The 20803-nt window shown below is 34.9% G+C and overlaps 1 protein-coding gene across 3 annotated transcripts; it reads right to left on the reverse strand.

Annotated features, from left to right (window-relative positions):
- Nucleotides 1-1010: 1010 nt before the first annotated feature.
- LOC146161581 (tyrosine-protein kinase Fer-like) lies at nucleotides 1011-20453 on the reverse strand. Of its 3 annotated transcripts, XM_083383425.1 has the most exons (21): nucleotides 20300-20453; nucleotides 19934-20056; nucleotides 18940-19113; nucleotides 18482-18587; nucleotides 17580-17703; nucleotides 17249-17314; nucleotides 16770-16907; nucleotides 15638-15754; nucleotides 15213-15332; nucleotides 14685-14711; nucleotides 13693-13900; nucleotides 12782-12805; nucleotides 11805-11897; nucleotides 11268-11459; nucleotides 10457-10579; nucleotides 9685-9857; nucleotides 6783-6877; nucleotides 5861-5984; nucleotides 5160-5317; nucleotides 4549-4671; nucleotides 1011-3267 (listed from the first exon to the last, which is right to left on the reverse strand). In XM_083383425.1, exons 1-21 carry the CDS (start codon nucleotides 20390-20392, stop codon nucleotides 3128-3130), a joined length of 2541 nt encoding a protein of 846 aa, XP_083239551.1. In that variant the 5' UTR covers nucleotides 20393-20453; the 3' UTR covers nucleotides 1011-3127. The 3 variants fall into 3 exon arrangements, with proteins under 3 accessions (XP_083239551.1, XP_083239553.1, XP_083239552.1); XM_083383427.1 differs by lacking the exon at nucleotides 14685-14711; XM_083383426.1 differs by lacking the exon at nucleotides 12782-12805.
- Between the last annotated feature and the right edge of the window lie 350 nt (nucleotides 20454-20803).

Consider the following 20803-nt stretch of genomic DNA (forward strand, 5'->3'; position numbering starts at 1 on the left):
CTACAAACCTTATAATGCCATAGAAAGAAAAAATAGTAAAAAATTTTAATGTTGAAAATATTTCAAATTTAGCATTTGTTATGCGTAATATCGAGTTTTTTCATCCCACCAACATCCGACCAAAAAAGACCCAAAAATCAATTTACGCAACTAGAGACCAACAAAATCGCATAGCGCTTGATAATACCTTTCCAACGATGCCACACATGACTCGGTAAAAGTTGAGGCCATACGCTTTTATCGTCGATAACCGATCCTAAAATTCATAAGCGATCGCGGTAATTTTTAAACGCCCGTCACTTGCCCAATTTAAAGTGCAAGTGAACGAAATTTTATCAAGACATTTCTACAAACCTTATAATGCCATAGAAAGAAAAAATAGTAAAAAATTTTAATTTTTTTTTGTTGGTCTCTAGTTGCGTAAATTGATTTTTGGGTCTTTTTTGGTCGGATGTTGGTGGGATGAAAAAACTCGATATTACGCATAAAAAATGCTAAATTTGAAATATTTTCAACATTAAAATTTTTTACTATTTTTTCTTTCTATGGCATTATAAGGTTTGTAGAAATGTCTTGATAAAATTTCGTTCACTTGCACTTTAAATTGGGCAAGTGACGGGCGTTTAAAAATTACCGCGATCGCTTATGAATTTTAGGATCGGTTATCGACGATAAAAGCGTATGGCCTCAACTATCACCGAGTCATGTGTGGCATCGTTGGAAAGGTATTATCAAGCGCTATGCGATTTTGTTGGTCTCTAGTTGCGTAAATTATTTTTTATTAAAAATTGTTGCGAATATTAATTTTGAATATTAATATTTTTTTTAATTTTTAATTTTTTAATTTTTATTTTGTAAATATAGATCATTCTTATTGTTGTGGTAAAATTTTTTTTCTAAAAAAATGAGGCTAAATATGTTTTTTTTGCCTTTGAAATTTCTTCGTTTAGCTAGTGTGTTGGCTAGCTTTTGGTCCAAACGACATTGGCATTGTTGTATTTTGCGAAATTTTATTTGATAAATCCAGTACAGTAACGCAAAATCGAAACCGGCAAAACGAAGAAAACGATTGGCCCATAGCACAACGCAAGAAACATAAATTATTATAATAAAAATCGCAATTTTGTTAAGATTTTATTAGGCTGGCCATACAGTTTTAACGCGTCTCAGAACAGATCATCAAAAAGTCTAGTAGTAATAGTACAACTTGCGCAGAAACGGTAGCATTGCAATAAACGTTCATTGCACGTATTGACTTGAAGGCACTTGCGTTTGAGAAGCTTTAAAGTGAAACAACTGAAGAGTTCGATTGATGAACGGCATTTGAAGAAAGCTTAAGGTCTCGCGTAAATCGTACAACGAATATAAAGAGAGAAAACAGCAGTAAGACGGTGACTAGTGCAAAAAGTGACGGACAGTGTCAAAGAAACAAAAATGAAATGATAACGACAGGTTGTCCATACGACTTGTTCCTAAAATCCAAAATGCCCGAATTTGCGCCTGACTAGTCGACATGTATAGTTGTATACTGCGTTTTTACGAAAAAAACGAACAAAACAATAATCCCAGTGTAATTTCATACAAGTCGTGCCTCCACAAAAAGCGTTCGTATGCTTGTGATTTTAAGTGCAGTGAAATTACAGCTTCGTTGAAATTAAAACGAGGGCACGATCATCTAATAAAAGGAGATACAATGCATAAGTACGATTGATTTCTGCATATCAACATAGAGTTATCGATGCGATGTCACAAATAACAAAACATGCATTGCAAAAAATAGCAAAGCAACCTCAAGGCTTCTCACAAAAATCTGATATTTTAAATCAATAAAAAACGCTACAAATAGTTCTGAGAACCAACACAACAACAACATATCATACTATGAGCTTTTTTGACACGTGAAAAGCACGTTAGAAACCTACAGGTACATGGATTGTCCATCGGGTGAACGGCTGTTTTGCAATATTAAAAAAATGTAGGCAGATCGAACAACGCTACGCAACTATAGGGAAACTTATCCGGGTTATGGCAAAAACGCGGCTAAAACATACCTAAAAAAACGTTTATCGAAACAAATAAAAATGAAGAAAAAAGGCTTTTGAAGAACTGACATTGAAGACTTCTAGAATCTAGATCAGTGGTTCTCAACCTATGATAAACATATCCTTAGTGGTAGGCGACCAACTTTCAGGCCTTATGCGGAATTTAAGAAAATAAAACCAAATATCGTAGGTTGTATTCTCTCTATGCCACATAAATCTAAGTAAATTCTGAAATCTGCAGCGGGCGTTTGGAACGAGGCTATTTTAATTCGTATTTTCGCTTTAATAAGCATAACTAAATTTTGAGTGCATTTCTTTGAAAACAAGTTTGCGCCAAAAAAGCCAATATCCAAGTGGTACAATAAACCGGAAAGGTTGAGAACCGCTGTTTCAGAAGAGCGAGTAGCATCACAAACGCGTAGTACGCAATCGCTAGACCTGATGACGAAAAGGAACCTAAAATATTATTGGCAAGTGCGAAAAATCTTGAACAGTGGCAAAAATTGACACATCAGTGGTTTGCAGCTTGGCGCTAAGCGCGAGAGATTCGTGTGGGCCAGTATAAATCTGTATAATGCGGCGCCGCAAGAATAATGTTATAAACGCAATCTACTTTGGATTACTTGGTTAATATCCCTTACACTTGACCGATGGCCTAATCTTTCAGTTTACAACAGTAGTTATGAAACTGCGTGCTACGAGAGATGTTCAAATCTACAGCGCAACTCTTTGCATTAAAAAAACAATCTATTAGTCTAATATAGGGATGTCCGATAATATCAAATCGGAGCCGATACCCAATGCCAAGGGGTAGAATCGGTACCCGAGTATCGGATTAAAATGTTAAATATCTGACATCCCTAGTCTAATATAATAAGACGTGTAGGCATTTGGTGTGTCGCCCCTTTTATAGTTGACAACAAGCTAAACAGTTTGCGAGGCACTGGTTTGCGATATAAACCATAGGCAGGGCAAAAAGGGCCTCAAAACGTACTCCAAACAATAATTCCTACATTAAGGGCAAAGAGACCCAAATATATCACAGATGTCCCTAGAAGTCACGCGAAACGTTTACAACATTTTGCCTAGCGCCTGAGGAATGAGTCGATCGAAGCGATGATCTGGGCGAATTTCGGCCGCCTCTCGTTCTCGTATTCCCAACAGCAGAAGATCACCTGTTGGTAGAAGTCGCGAGGACACTGGTTCGGGCACGGCATCCGGTATCCTTGAAAATGAAACAAGGAATGGTTTGTGAGGATCCAATAAATATTCGTGGGTACGGGTTAAGTGGAAATATTCGAATGAAAGATGTTTACTTCAATGAACGACAAAAGTTTAGTTAAGGTATGGAAAACATTATTGAAATTGCCCAATTACTTATATTGTTTGTTTTTTTTAGTTGTGAAAATGTATTATTCTACTTTTATCCTCACAAAAATTTAAAGGTAACTTTCTGCTTATAATGCAGAAATCTAGATTTGGGAAGGCCTTCGAATTTGGCAACCTAAAATCCATTAAAATATCACTGGCTATGCTATAGCTTAATATGTTCCATTTTTTGAATTTTAATCACAGAAGTACCCACTTTATCACGTTCGTGCGACTACATAGCTCGTTTAGAGTTAAATTCTGACTTCAACTATAATATATAATATACCTGTGTAAATTCAACTGAAATGCGACAAGGCCAATTTATGCGACTCGTCCGATAATATCAGATCGGAATCGTTACCCGTTGCCAAGTTGTAGTATCAGTACACCTCAAATACTAGGGTGGCATCGGTGCCAGTCAAAATATAATTAGTATAGGTGTTTTTACCATGATTCGACTCTTAATGTGGCTATTTCTACCTTAAAATGTAAATTAAGCAAAAAAATAGTAGGTTAACAAAAATTTGGGTGACTAAAATTCTTCACGTTAAAGCGAATTTTGGGCTAAACTGAGAAAAAATCCTTTGAACGTTTAAGTTCAATCTATTTGTTTGTTTAGGATAGCAATGTCGTCATGGTATCGGATCCAATCGCTATACTTTAGTCTAAAATGTAGGTCGGCAACCTTTTTCTAGTCGCGGGCCAAAACCAAACTCAGAAAGGTCTATGCGGGCCGCACAAAATATTAAGAATTGTGTTATTAAAATTTGAGAACAATTTTTTGAATATTTATGAATACGTTTTACGTTTGTCCGCGACGCACTTGGCAGCCTTCCACAGCGTAACGGTATAGAAGCGCTGATCGATTTCAAAAGACGCCTTCAAACGTACCGGACGTAGAAAGATCATTGGCGCTAAACGCGAAAATTTTTCGCACTTACATAGGTAAAATGGTCAAAAATTAGGCGGACTCGTGTCTAGTTTGTCAAAGAGGCGGCGGGCCGGATGAATTACATTGGCGGGCCCGCGGGCCGTAGGTTACCGACCCCTGGTCCAAAATATAGGGTAGCGGATCGAAATAAAACGTCAAGTATCGAATATTTCTAGCGGGTAGGAATATTACAAAAGATCTTACCGTTTTCGACTTGTTCCCTCGCATGCTGGTTGGTCATGCCTTGGTACGGTTGATCGGCGTAGCTGAAGATTTCCCAGCACAGGATGCCGAAACTCCAAACGTCAGAAGCCGACGTAAACTTTCCTAAAACGAGAAAAAGATGCGTAACATTTTGTCCAGCAAGCCGAAGCTGAACATTGCAAGCGCTTTGTTTTCTGCCGAACGTTTTGACATAGTTCTTAAAAAACAGGTTCCGCAATCAGCTAGGCCGATGATATCTAATCCCAAAGACTTGTTAATGGAAACGAAGCCAAATAACCCAACAACGACGTAAATAAAATATCGTCCGATACAGATAATATCGGTGCCGATCCGATCTTATTTATGTTCATATTTCAGAAAACATAATATTGTCAGCCAAAATTGTATATATTACTCTATATGTGACGCTATTAACATAATAACTTAAAATTGGGTTTAACTGTTGAATGTAAAGAAAAATGGATATCAATCGGAAAAAGGCACTGAAATTATAAATCTATTTGTATCAGATCGAACACCCACGGCTTTTTGCCAAAAATGTTCTTGTTCGGAATAAAAAGTAAACTATTGAACATCGCGAGTTTACAAACCGAAGTTGAGAGCCTCCGGTGCCGTCCACTTCATGGGAACTTGCTTCATGCTCCCGCTCACGCTGTAAACACCGTCCTCCTCCTCACGAGACATCCCGAAGTCCGTGATCTTCACGATATCACGGTCCGTGATCAGGCAGTTGCGAGCCGCCACGTCCCTTAATCACGGCATAAAAATAGTCATTAAATCACGGCATGGACATAGTCATAAATCACGTCGCATCACGGGTTCATAAAAAGGTATGTTTCCAACATTTCGTTCAAAAATCACGTCATGAATATTCTTAAATTGTGTGCTACCATGAGACATCCCGAAGTCCGTGATTTTCACGATATCACAGTCCGTTATCACACAGTTGCCCCTTAATTACGGCATGGACATAGTCATAGTCACGCGGCATCACGGGTAGGAGAAATAAAATGACATGAACGTTTCATCACTGAATCACTGGATAAGTATTATCATTAAATCACGCGTTATCACGGATGGAAAGGAAGAATATGTTACTACTTTTTTTTTGGAACACGGTAGGAGTCAAACATTTCGATTAAATTTCCATCCCTAAAGTGACCATAAAATTACTTTTTAAAAGTAGTCTAAAATTTTACTAAATACAACACAGATATGACGTATATAACGACGTAACGACACTCGTAAAGGCTTTACATTACGTTATATCGCTGTTTTATATAATATAAACCTGTGAATGCATTTCTTTTCCTCGAGGTAGGCGAGTCCGGAGCTAGCGTCCCTGCACATCTGCATCAGCTGACTTTCTTGCAACGAAAAGCGAAACTTCTTGAGATATTTTGTCAGATCGCCACCTGCAAGTAGATAAACCCGACGTTTAAAAACACAATAAATGCTCTTTTTATCCTGTATCAGTTACTAATTTCATTTGGTTAAAACTTTATAAAGGCAGTTTCTGTTAACTGCATTTGTATTTTTGTATGGGAATCAATCCCGAACACAAGTATCGAAAAATGTGAGCCGGGTTACAAAATGCCTCCCAATAAGTCATGCACTCCTAAAATGTTTTAATACGCACCATGGCATTGTTGTGATGCACTTATATAGACTTTGTTTTAGATTAGACGGCCCCGGGAAATTTGCACAGCCCCCCTGAAGCTACTTTTTGACCGTACGTATCAACAGTGAACCGGAAGTCATTGCACCGAATCTGTTCATCAATGATGCAAGCAACACAGGCTAGAAATAAAACTAATCTGTGGTGAGGTTCTAACTGAGGACCTCCGGTCATACAGGGACCGTCGCCCTACCAACTGAGCTACGCAGGCTCAGTACAAGCAAGTTCACATTAAAGCGGATATTCAGTACTGCATCATTCAATGGAAAATTACGTCTATTGTGTATCAAATTGTGTGTCTTGAAATCTGCGTATTGGAAGAGCGGACGTACCTATGTGAATATAATTTGTGATTTCGAATATCATCCCAACGTTTTTCTAGCCTTATTTTGCCTACATGGAAATTTTTACCGATATTTTTTTTTCTAGGCCACCCGGACGTGCTATCGATAAGTGATATGATATGTTTTGGTGTTTACAAAGATTGGTAACAACGGCACGGGGTTAGTATTACGCAGGCCGTGACGCACATCACCTGTCACAAGTTCCATCACGATGTAGATGGGTTGTCTGTCGGTGCAGATTCCGATCAGCGTCACTATGTTCGGATGTTCGTAGCCCTTTAGGATTCTGCAAGCGAAGAAAAGCGCAAAGTTATTCGTATGCGTGTCCCAGTCACGTAATCTTTAAAGGCTATACTTAACAAACAAGGGGCAAAAAGGTTGTTTTTTAAGCCTCGACTCGTTAATAATTAACAATTTAGTTGCCGACGGTGTATATTTTTAGCAATATAAAACAAAAAAGCTATTCTCGTGCGGCTCCCACATCTATCGTTTGAGCTTTCAAATAATAAGAAAACACTAAAGCGAATAATATCTGCACATCACTCTTTCCCGCACTATGTCCGATAGTATCGGATCGGAGCCTTAATACGCGATTTCAATTAATAGTATCGGTACTCGTCCGATACTAGGGGGTTGTCAGAGCCGATACGACACCAAATTAGTTTTGGAATTCACTTATAATTTCCGATAAACTGCAGCTGTCCTACCTTGGAGAGTAGATTTATCACGAAATAGTAGATTAACAGCTGAAGGTAACCCAACTTTCTAACACTGAGGAAACTTTTAGCCTTACAGCTAGGAAAAATAGTTTGAACGCTTCAATTTCATCTATTTTGCTTGTTTATGCATTGTGTTATGACGTTTTGTATTGGATCGCGGTACTTTTTGTCCAAAATATCCGTTATCGGTATTGGAATAAAATGTAAAGTATCACACATCACTAGTGCACACTATTACACTTTTGCTTTAAATGTACGTGATTAAAAAAAGGGGTCAACGACATCGAAAATTGTTCAGGGCCTCGCGAAAACACACTCGAGCAACCCAAAGCAAACACAGCCAACGGGAATTATGTTTACTTATAGGCTTGTTTGATTGGAGAGTTATGTTACAAGCGCAAGGTTAAACATAGAGCAGTGAGGTTCTGCACGATCGCTACATAAAGGCCTTATTATAGTGGTCGAAAATCTGGCCTGAACTTTGTACCGACAGACTATACAAGAAAAACCAATTTGTTAACTTAGCGGGCACAAGTAGCATTGTACATACGCGTTAAAAAAACGTTTATAGTTTAAAACATTATTAAAATTGAAAAATTAAGGAGAAAAGCTGTCATTGACATTCATGAACGGTCATCAATTTCAAAACAATTTTGGTACGTCGGGACACTGCTTGACAATTTTTGGTCATTACAGTATACTGAAATACCCGATGTTGCCTTAGTTATATAGGTTTCTTACAGCTTTAGAAAAAGGTTGTACACTTATGCTCCACGTACAAGGATTGCACCAAGTGAAAATAAATTTGTGATACGCATAGTAAGGTTGATATAACCTATGCAACGTGCTCTATATACATATAAGGTTATCGTCCAGCTACGACAAATGAAATCAACTGACGTGGTTTTTCAGCCACTATGTTATATTTGAAAAATATTAACATAGTGGCTGATAAATTTTATTTGAAAAAACTTATTTTTTTATAGCCCCCTATTAACCTGGATACCTAAAAGCAAAATTGCAGTGTAGTACTTCCACCAACGAAACCAGAACACTATTTTGCTGTTAGAATAGTTTTGAAAGTGGTTTGGTAAAACTCTATATTACCAATCATTTTTACAATGTTTTTAAAAATCTCTGTGTCGTACGATGTTGGCAAAAATTCGACCGAAAAAAAAATGTCTTTCATAAACTAATGAATTTTAGATACAGCTCGTGAGCTGAAAAGTTTGGTTTACCCCAATTTATGTGTGATCAGTGATCAAGCGCAAAATATAACTTATTGTTTTTTAAAAAGTAGTAAACCGAAAAGTGTAATTACGCTGTGGGCCGCATTAAGGGTTGCGTGGGGAAATAGTTGTGCAGGCCAGCATTACCAGCAGACTCCCAACCAAACGGGACAAAATGGTACATAGTTTAGTATGAACTTTCTCCCGAATCCGAAAAGTCAATGCCGCATTGATCGGGTATTTCAATCACTTATCCTATAATTTCAATGAAATCACAGGGCTTCGAAAACCGCCTCGACACACCCCATTCTTCCTAACTTTTCGTTTGAACTATTCGCGTAGTGGTTCTCCGTCCGCTTTTTCACTTTTAATCCCACTGTACTTTTTCTTTGCTGTGCGACCGTCGTAGTTCGATTTAAAAGAAATTGAATTACAATAGCTCTATTTGAGAAAAGCCTTTTTTTGATAAAGGCACGAGACGTCGTAACTCAACATCAACTTTTTGGAAATTTGTTACTGATTTATTCAATTTCATTTGGAGATCGCTGATATATTCTTAAATTGACAGTGCTCTTATTTCTCCCAATGGATTAAAAAAGGCACAACTTACAGTGTAGGTCTTCCGATGGGTCCATTTTATATTTTTTAAACTCCAGTGTAACGTGATAACACAATAATTTTAGTTTATAATAAAGTCACTATTTATTTGCGTAAATTCAAATTACTATAGGTTTTGCCCAAATACTCGATGATAAGCAACTTTTTCCTTTTTTCCCAAGACTGAAGTCAAGCCAAATAAAATTTGCGATAGCTAGGAGTTATAGATTGTACTTTTATGCTATTTGTATAGTGGAAATTTAAAAACTTTAAAGGCACAATCGTTATTTGGGTGCAAAACATTTAACAAATGCGTTTCAAGGCAGATAACCAGAAAACAATACTATAGGCTGGCGAAAATTTTAAACAATCAAAATATCTCAAAAGTTTCACAAGCCCTGTCCAGTTGAGAAACACCAACATGGCCTGTCAATCATCTCTGATTTTTGTTTTTCATTCCCCCCCTTTTACCCGGCGAATACTTACGCTGATGAGAAATTAGTAAGGTTGACAACTCCTGAGGAATACAGACATAGGTTGCTACTCACTTGGCTTCCAGAAGGAACTTGTCTTTGGTTACAGAGTCCAACGTTTCTTTGCACGTCTTAACGGCCACCCACTCATTGGTGGTCCTCAGCAGCGCCTTCACCACCGTGCCGAAGTGACCTTGACCCAGTTTCTCGCCCATTTCAAGGTCGTCGTGGCTCAGCTGCCACTTGTCCTGTCGAAAAAGATGTTGTTCGTGTTGTTGGTATTGGGATACTATAATAAGCGCAGTCTTTATGGAGTTCAAGTTGATATATTTTCAACTCATAGTAAACAATAGTGTAAAAGGCTGATTTAATAAGCCATTACGATAGTCAGTCAGGGAATTTACAAAATAACCTAAAGTCCCTGTGATAACTTTTTAAACTGTGGTAAGCCTATTATACTTTGTAGAGCAAAAATGCATCCAACCATTCGGCAACAACTGTTTAAAGCCTAGAAAAGTTAGAAGTTAGTTTCACCGCAAATATATTAGAAAAACACCATGAAGCGCCTAAATTATTAAATTTAAATCAATTTAAAACAGTAAAGTACACAGATTAACTTTAGTTCTCACTACAACGGTTCGAAAAGTGTTCGTGCAAGTTAACTATAGAAAAAAACATTTTTGTAAACTAAATTGTAAAATTGGCACTTTGTTTCGTCAAGTTTTTAAAAAAAGAAGCAGACACACACACGGAACTCAATTAAATTAAATCGAAGTCAGGCGAAGTGTTTTATATAGGTCCATATTTGTATTTGAAGTCCTATAACAAAACAGTGAAGTGGGCGAACCTTGCAAATAGCGTTGAGTAGGAGGCAGTTGGTGGCGGCGGTGATCACCAGTTTGTTGACGTAATAATGGTTAAGCAGCTCGACAATGGAGGGAAAAGCCTCCGAATCGAAGCGGAATAAGCCCTGGAAGTGGAAGACAAATGAGAACTAATGGATTGGATCCGATATTTAAGTCTTTATTAGTGTACAGGAATTTATTAATAACACAAAGGCTTACACAAGTGGATTCATATCTTAACGCGAATAAAAGTGGATTCATATCTTAACGCAAAACCAAAACAAAGTTTTGAAACAGAAACAGTACCAGTTTAAGTTAAACTTCAAGGCCAAACACTTATATCAGCTCCTACCTCGACATGGCAGTAACACCAACTTCCGTAAGGACAACTACAATGTCAAGGCACCATGTGCTCAGTGACCTTTGACCGCAAGTCATAGAATGCTTACACAATTAAATATGTCACAATGCACTTACATACAAGTTGGCTCTAGCAAACACACTGTCAATCTAACAACAGGTAATAGTTCAACTCGTTGTAGATATAACAAAATAAATAAATGTTTCTTGTACGGACTGGAAACAAACTTCGCTTTTAATGACTGGTAATGGTCTGTGTACCCCAGGGACCACTGATGTTTGCCGATATGTAAAGAAATGGTAAGAAAAAACAATTAACACTCTAAATTTGCCTATTTTTATCGTTCGAGTCGAATTTTCTATGGATAAACTTGACAACTTGCTGTCGAGAGAGTATCCGAATTCAATTACAGCTAAACCGCAAAAAAAGCTATTTTACGCGCAATACCGGACCTCGTCCGTCTTTTGAAACTTGAAGTGTCGGATCTTATTGGCCGACTTGCCGGTGAGCACGAACTCGCCGCTAGTGGTGCTAGAGCGCAGCAGAAAGTCACCGTCCTTCTGAACCATTCGCTCCGCCTCTGGCCGCGGGATGGCGCCATGGAACCAGCTTTGTTCGCGCTCAGTTTTCGACAAGACAATCACCTGTGAAAGACACACACAAACATATGTGTTTAATAACATCTGACAATCACCTGTTATGAATATATGCAGCAGGGTTCGCGAACATTTTTGGCTAAGGGGTCCATAAAAACCGAATATTTTCGGTTGTATTTCGATGGGTGCCATACAATATTTTTCTTTTGACAACACGTTGACAATTAATAAAACAACACAATGCTGTCGAAAAACTTTCCTATGTTTGTATATTATGCTACCGTGCGATGTTGTTGTTGTTTTTTACGAAAAAACTATTTAAAATACAACAGGTTAAAAATACAAATTAGTAATATTTTGGCACAATGCAGTTAATAAGGAGCAGTCAATTACCCTGTTTTCGTCTTTGTTGTTTCTCCACTTTGGCAAGCTGGGCATGCTGGACTTTATTTTGTTAAAATTGAATTTTGAACTTAACGATGATGCCTAAAAATAAATAGGATAGTAATACGAAAGGTAATGTTAAAATACTTGCTGATTTGTGTCCAAGGCGGTTAGAATTCGGCTGATATCTCGTTTAGATATTTATTATTTACATTGCCAATACAGTGAAGATGTGTGTTACTGAGTGTACAATTGCTACTCTAACAAAATACTACGCATTGCACGTAAAACGCAACACATGTTTCCCACCTAAAAAACAGTCCTTTGTTAAAATGGCGTATTTATTACTAGAAACACTGAAACACTGATATTTTCCCTGAATTTGTAAATTATTGACTAAAATTTTATCTATTTATTCTATAAACCTATAAAAATTATACTCGGCGAAGAATTTTGTATAACACAGTTATTGTAAAGCATCTGTGAGACGGAATCAATGCTTTTGAGATGTTTTAGAAATCCTCTGTTCAAACTAGCAAAAATTACAGATATGTGCATGATGTACCCAGAAACACATAAAGACAAAACAAGAATGCCTAATATAGAAATGAAAATAAGCACAGTATTTTCAAACCTATTGCAGGTCTTCACAAAACCATTATAAAACACAAATCGTTTAAGACAAAAACACTTGTGAACAAGGTTACATGATGATTGAATAAAACACAATAAGAACATATAAACTATATTATTAGTTACACTTAATATACAATGGAATGACCACTCTAATATTACTAGTAATAAATAAACAAAAATATAACAACTGCCTTCAATGCAGTAAAATATGACTAAAATATATGGCAAGTTTGTTGTCATGCTGTTTGGAAGCACACGCCTTTGAAGTTAGTTGCATGAGGAAAATCTTTCAATGCAATGAAACTTTTAGAATGTGGAAAGAGTGTTAGAATAAGTTTTTACCAACTTACGGGAACCATTGCTTGGGGTGTACGCTAGGATACAATAGATTCCATTAGTACAATAGATTTCGTTAAGGGGTCCGTCAAAAAGTTACACTCTTCGAGCTATAACTTAATATATATTTTTTTTAAATTAGATAAAAATCGATTTCACAGCAAAAAATATAGGTTTTTATAGCAGTCAGATTTGCCTTGTCCAATATAGAATTTGTTAAGTAATATAAAATAGTTTGCGAAATTTATTCCCCGTTTTACCAATGTTAGGATGTAGAAGTACCTTCTCAAAACAATTTAACACTACAGAAAACAAAACAATCATGAGGCAGTTATGTGACATGTTTAATGTGTGGCAATAAAAAAACTTTTAAAAATTAGTTTCTCTTTAAAAACAAATATATGTGAAATTTATTAGCCAACCAAATATACTCCTAAACTAGTATTAACTTGCTTATAAGGCCGCAAATTGCCACTTTTAAAAATTCGATGGGCCGCAAAACCCATTAAATTAAAGGTGGTGACGTCACAAGAGAACTTAACTTATAAACATCCGCTCTTCGTGAGTGAACTCGTACGCAAATATGCAAGTAAATGTCAACTTATGGCACGAAAAATTGAGTTTACATTCCGTATCATGCCATGGCACGACACCTTTTGGCTGATATATTTCCTTAAAACGGTCAGCTTACCAATGATCGCTGCACAAGTGCTCGATGGCTGTTAACATGCGACGTTAGACTCAACGTTTTGATAATAGTCGAAACAATTGTTTTAAATAAAGGCTACTGAAAGTGAGAGTAGGTGGTGGGCCGCAGGTAAGTATCAGGCGGGCCGCGGGTTGGACATCCCTGGTATAGGAGGTTTACTTTATACCATAAACTAAAATATTTTTAGGTTATTGAACACTTATCAGCATGACTTACTCTCGATTCAGTTGGACTTTTGATATCAGAGGTAGTGGACAAAGTGTCCAGGTCAGGCAGGTCAAGGCCTCTTGGTGGGTCGTCATTCCCAAGGTCATTTAAGCATCTGTCAAGGGCATCTAACTGGTGACCCTGCTTCTCGAGAAGGCTTTGCTGTTCGACTTGACGGAGCTGGGTAGTGACATAATCCAGTCTCTTCTCATGCAGTCTGGTTAAACAAGGTGGTATTTCATGTTAAAGATTTGCAAGTAAGCCTTTAACAGATTAAACTTTTTATTATTTTTTGTTATGTAATTTGACAAAGATAAAGCTAGCTGCACATTCCATTCAAATGCTGAAGCACTTGATTTTATTCAAGAATACATAAAGGACGAAAAACAATAAAATTATTTCTTCCATTTTATTAGTTTTAGAAATGCCATCAAATTAATAGCAGTCGCAAACATCTAAAACATGCCAGCATACACTAAATTAAACATTTACCAGTGCACTTAAAATTCACAAACATTAAGAACATGCCTGAATGTCTTTTTATAATTTATATGTCTATAAATAGTTAAATCGTACAAATAACATGGTATGCACTCTCTACAAAGCATCTTTATTTGGCAAAAAATTGGTGATTTGTAGGATAAGTAAATATTGACTAAAAACATATTGAAAAACACAAATATAACATTTAGAAGTAATAAGGGTTGGTCGGGATGTTTTTGAGATTAGAAAGAATTTTCTTACATTAAAAAATATTAGATCAGCAACAAAAAACAAACAGGGCTACATGCGTTTACCTACCTGATAAACTGTGGTTATCCTTTAAGTTAAGTTTGTAGTTAAAAACATATTAAGTTGCAATAGAAAAACAAATGCGACATTTTATTAGGGGGCCTTGGAAGTTTAAAGCTAATATTATTTTCTTCTCTACAAAAAAACAGCAACTTACATTTGAAAAAAAAAAATTTTGGCATTACTTTCAGTTACTTAGTATGTAATACCTGATAGCCTCAGTTGAAAAGAATCGTCTTCAATCATGCAGAAAACAAAAAAGACAACGTAAAATGAACTAGAAAGTAATAAAACGACCAAAGTTAGTAAACTTGACAATGCTGTGTGTAAACTAAAAATTAAAACAGTTCTTATTCAGAACATAATTACCAAAAATATGGCAACCTGAAAACACGATGATAATCATGCAGATATAAAATATTACAAATTTCATGCAATAAGTGTTGTGAAGGACTATATGATCAATAACAATATTGTAAAAAAAATCAAAATAAGTGGTATACATGCAAAAAAAAATTATCAAAAAAGGCAATAACCTAGTTCCAACAAAAAAATTCAGAGGTAAATTTTACTGATGGGCATGTTATTAAAAGATTTTAGTTTTATGTTTGAAGTATATTCAATCATTTCTGTCATCAGATAGAACTGAAAAATTCCAACAAGCCTAAGGCATAAAAGACTATGTCAAGGAATTTAAATTCTGTGAACTGAAATAACACTTTTAATTGCATTCTTACGATAAGTTGGAAAGATTTTCAGAAAACTGTTGAATCTCCTGATGAAGGTCGGCTAAGTGTTGGTTGTAAGATTCAATTTGTGATTCGATTGCCGTTCTGTCGCTTCGAAAGCCCTGAGCCCTGCGATGATAAAAGTTATTAGGAGCCGGTAATTTTGAGGATATATGATTTGGGCATTTCTGAAAACTAACTCATTTTCTGAAAACATTAAAAACTCAAGAATTAAACAAAACATGATTTACAACTAATTGCATCTGAAAAAACAATGAAACTTTCATTGATGTCTAATAAAAACAATGATAGTTTGTTAAAGTATATTTTCAAGTTTTTTTATAAAGTGTCATAACATGCACATTGCATACACTGCATATCAAATTTCAGAGGATTACATAACTTACACAATAAAAAAATTGTCTCCTACTTACATATGCTCTATCCCCTGAAGACTCAAACTGTTGAGAAATATCTGGTTATTTGGAAGTTTGGCCCCTTCACCTTTTAGGCAATCGAAGTTGAGCTGAGCTTCCTGTTCTAAACTGGAACTGCGAAAGGAAAAGATTCAATGCAACAATGTGCATTACTGACTTTCATACAAACAATATTAAAAAAATCTGCTGTAGAAAAATACCTTAATTGCAGTATTTTTATTTGCATTGCAACAAAAAATGTATCTGATTTGTTTGGTTAAAGTTCAAATTCCTTAAAAAAATACGGTACGAAACATCTAAAATATGCCAGCCTACACTAAATTAAGAATTTAACGGACCAGTAAAAATTCACATTAAAGACTATGTCTGACTGTCCTTCTATATGTCTTTATTTAGTTAAATCCTACAAAAAAAACATAGCACACAAACTCTACAAAGCACCTTTTTTGACAATAAAGTGGTGGTTTGTAGGATAAGTAAATATTTGCTAGCGAAGATATTTAAAAAACAAATATAAGTTTTATGAAACTAGGGCTGGTGAGATGTATTTGATTTGTTTGGTTACAGGTCACATTCAGATAAATATAATAGACATAACTGTTGGTGACGATTTACATTTAAGTCTTGAGACTGGATTATGTTGTTAGGTGCATAAACAGAAAACAACAAGAACAACCACATACTTTGCCACTGTATTAAGGCCAGTAGTAAAATGAGTCACAAGGCAAGCAGGAAATGCCATTAGAAGGAGGTTGGAAGATTAACTTCACAACAAAATAGAAGTGCTACCGTCAAAGTGTAGAAAAAGTTTAAAATTTTTGTGTATGTTTTGGGACAAATTTCATTTACCGATCATATTTCAAATCTTTTTTTAGAAAACTTCTATTTTAGTTTATATATTGTGTATTCAGCTTACATATAACAAATAGGCATATGAGTGAATTAAATAAAGTTAACCACCGGTAACAAAACAAGAAAAAAGAGTACTTCATTCAAAAAAAAATATCTACGATTAATTAATCACTGTCCTTCTTCAGAAATAAAACCAATGTATATCATAAATGACTGTATATGAAAGATATTCCAAATTCAGGTAAACAAAATGATTAAACTCAAAATAGTAACTCACAATTTGCTTGCCAGAAAGTCGGTATATTCTGTGTAAGGATCAATTTCTCTCAACTTGTTCTCGGCCTCCTTGTGGCTGGAAATGAGCTCATCACGACAGGGTGAGGTATTTTCCAAAATATCAGAGATCAAACCTTTCCTGCAAATTTCGTAAACATAACTTATCTTGTTGTGAAATAATAATAATATTATCATTTTTTATTAATATCAGGATATAAGCCTGCTCCAACATTTCTAGTTGTTGATCTTTTAGATTAAAACATTTTTTTTTGTGTTATGTTGTGGTTGCAGAATCTTAGCATAACGATGCAATTTGTGTAACTATACAGTATTTTTACTCTTGTTGAATAAAGTTGTTTGGATCTTTTTTACAACCTTTGTGGTTTTATTTGGATCATAACTTATATTGTCGCAAAGTCCTGCTGTTAGAAATGGGAAGCCAAAGTTAAACATTTAATCTTATCTTAACCAACAACTTACACAGTGTCGACAAATGTGTTCTCCAAATATTCAACACCGCCTAAAAGGTTGGGCAGAATGGTTCGCCTGAAATACACAAGAATGGGTTAGATGCTTATGACAATATGTTTTTAACATAAGGGGACAATTTTAAAAGCAATAAACAATTAAAATATTTTACATGTAAAATATATATAGTTTACCAGAAAATTTTTAAAAGAATCAGTTTTATATATTTACCAATGTATTAAGCCCACAAAGTTTTTATTTATTATTAGCCAGTCGTAATACGGTCAGGTAGGTTTGGATGTTGTGGGTGTCCTGCATTGTTAAACCACAAAGCATATTGCACCTGTATTGATCCTGATGAATCTGCGCTTCCATAACCTGAAGAACGTACTCGTTGTGAGCGTGATGGAACTTCATGGTTGTTTTGCGGTACTTGTCCTGCGCTTTCTCTATGGCTTGCAACTTTGCTGTTAAAAACAATTGATAAAGAGGAAACGTGGTATTGCTACATTTGGCAGGTTTAAAAAGTCTTACAAACAAGTCATTCAAATGACTTAAGTCCCAGTCAAGTCATTTGTAAAATAACTTAAGTCTTTTCAAAAAATAACATGTCAAGTCCAAGTCAAGTCATTATTAGAGCAAGACAAATCACTTATATAAAATAAAACAATAAACAATTAAAATTAGCCCATCCACATAAAAACTATACCTAACTAGAAATAAAAAAAAACAAAAAAAAAAAACATGTATCAATCTTATCGCTTTAGTGCAAAAAATGAGATAAATAGCATAATTTCTTAATAAAATACTAAATGAAAACCCTTAATTTCAACCCAAGTCATTTGACTCAATGACTTACAACCAAGTCAAGTCATTTGAAAACAGTGACTTAAGTCATTGTAGCCCTGGGTCTAAAGCACTGATTCTCAAACCGTATGCATTGAGAGATTCTGCAGCAACTAACATACATTTTTTATATTTTCAGAAATAACCTGGTTGTAGGCCAAACAGACAACAAGCATTGGAAACTTGAATGAACGCTATCTATATCAACTGATAATATTAATATATTTATCTATATGGCAAACTTTAAAGGGCAACTGTGGAGTTATTAAATTGTTGTTTTGTAGAAGCTGTTTTCCGACATATTTTTTTATTTTTTTGTTGTGCAGAAAACAAAAAGAAAGTTTGAAAACCATTGTATTTTGATTAAACCTGGTTTTATTGTGGTTACAAGCTACAAACCTTTTTTGTCTTTGACAGCATTTTCATAAGTAGCTTTTGCTTTTGTAACGTCTGTCTCTAAGCTCTGGTATTTTAAACCTTTTTTGTCCATTTCTGTATGAATCACCTGAAATAAAAAAGTCATAAGGCTTGGGTAATGCTTTTCTTCCAGGTATCCATAATTTAGCACTTGAAAAATTTTACCTGAATTTTGACATAATATTATTTTTTTTACAACTGTTAAAAATAAAAATTTATTACATAAAATGCACACATATAAATTTGTGCATGTAAAACATCAACAAAAAGGCGATTTTTAGATAGAAATATACCTTATTACATTAACGCATTTGAGAAATAAGGGAAAACAGATAATTAAATCAGGCCTATTTTCACCAATAAGGTGTTCTGTATGAACATTGAACAACCTACAATTAAAATTATTATTTTTAATAAAATAACTCAATTATAAATTCTACCTTAAGCAGGTCACTATCAATTCTGTCCCGGTTGTCAAGGTAATACTTTTTCATGGTTACTTTGTCTTTTATAAGTCCGGCAACTTTGTCCAGTGCAGAGCTTTGCAGCTGCTCAGCACCTTTCTTGATCGTCTGACTGGCTTCGGTGAACTCCTGAATCATCTCCTTCCATGCCTAGAGAAAATAAACAGTAATAAAATAGTTTGTAAAAACAAGCCGCTTTTCCTGGAAATTAGGAAATTGCTAATTGGAGTTAAAAGTTTATATTTAGGAAATTAGGCAATTGCTAGCTAAGGTTAAACATTTTTATTGAGCATCACAGTAGCCCGAATATTGTATTTGAGGTTTAATTTACTTTTATGAAAATTGAACATGCTGACATATAGAGATGCAGAAAAATATCGGATCAGAGTCGATATCCAATGCCAGGTGACAGCATCATAACTCAGCCGATGTTCGATATAAGGTGGGACCGATGCTGATCCAAAACCAAATAAATATGGGAATTTCAGTAATAATTTGCAACCCATTCTGCAATTCTAACTTGAAAGGTGATTTTATTAAAAATTAGTAGGTTAACAACAAAGGGCAATAAACTTCTTAAATTTAAAGCAAATTGTACCTTAAAGAAACGAAAAGCAATACCTTTGAAAGTTAGATTTAATTCAAATTCTATTTTTCTTGTTTTTGATAGAAATGACATCATTTAGTTTAACAAAATGTCAAATGTCTGACATTCCCAAAAGCAGATATAGACCCTGGTGGGATTAATTTACACTCAGAATATTAAATTTGTGCTGTGCAAATCTAAGGTATAAAATTCTACCAAAATAATTGATTAATTTGATCTTCCATTTTATATATTGTTAATCAAGCGCCATAAATTTGTGGCAAAACACAGTACAAAATATCACAAGGATTAAAACAAATGAAAAAGTACAACTTTTCACTACTATAATTAACATATATTTACACCGGCAGCTTTTAAACTGACCAAGTATAAAGGACTGCTGTAGTCTGGACTTTCAATCCGTGCTCCTTGCAGTGCCACTTGTGTTAAAGAGTTTGCATATTCTCGATCACACTTTATACGCATCGTTAGAGTCTTCTTCATCACCTAGAAAATAAGAAGAGAGATATTTTTAAAAAAATCTGTCAACATAGGACTTTTATAGGATATTAGTGTACTTAAAAAATTTAAACAAGTTGAATATTATGGCATAAACATTTATTGGGTAAAGTTAAAAAATAAGATTTAATATTAGCAACCATTTTGCATAATCGGCTGCATTTTTGTTACAATGATATATAGTTAACATTCAAAAATATGGGTATAGAATGCATTTAAAAAAGTGATTACCTCTAGAAACTTTATTTCATGCTCTTGTAATTTGACAAGAGCATCATGCGATGGTTTGCCCAACAGGTTTGTATGAAATCCTACTTCAGCCATAATTAAATAAGCTTAAACCTTATTACTCAAATCTCACTAATTCAGTGCATTGTTCACAAGATTTTTCTAACAGAAATAGAAATAAATTAAAATTTACCAATTTACAAACTTTTTTAATTAAAGGCATATTTAATTGCAAATGATGTTATTGTTTTGTATATAGAAAATATCAAAATTTATAATATTTATCTAAATTCACAAAAATGTTCCCCAAATTTGAGCATTTAAAAAAATTAAACTTGAAACTAGTTTACCAAAATAAATAATTAGATTGTTTGGTAAACTATTATACTTTTATAAATTGCTACTATGAAACAAGTTCAAATTCCAAAAAGATAGGTTGATTCGATGAATACAAACTAGAAACATCAAACATCTTTAGACAATTTATTGGTCTTTACTGATACACAA

The sequence above is a fragment of the Ascidiella aspersa genome, chromosome 3 (genome assembly GCF_963924565.1).
Source record: "Ascidiella aspersa chromosome 3, kaAscAspe10.2, whole genome shotgun sequence".
Taxonomy (NCBI): Eukaryota; Metazoa; Chordata; class Ascidiacea; order Phlebobranchia; family Ascidiidae; genus Ascidiella; species Ascidiella aspersa.

What these genes read in the sequence shown, in the direction of transcription:
- LOC146161581 (XM_083383425.1), bottom strand. Translation starts at nt 20,392, where the DNA reads ATGGCTGAAGTAGGATTTCATACAAACCTGTTGGGCAAACCATCGCAT. An exon ending in AACACATTTGTCGACACTGT is followed by an intron (nt 16,908 to 17,248) that starts GTAAGTTGTTGG and finishes CGAAATTTGCAG; the next exon opens with GAAAGGTTTGATCTCTGATA. An exon ending in CACCCCAAGCAATGGTTCCC is followed by an intron (nt 11,898 to 12,781) that starts GTAAGTTGGTAA and finishes ATTTATTTTTAG; the next exon opens with GCATCATCGTTAAGTTCAAA.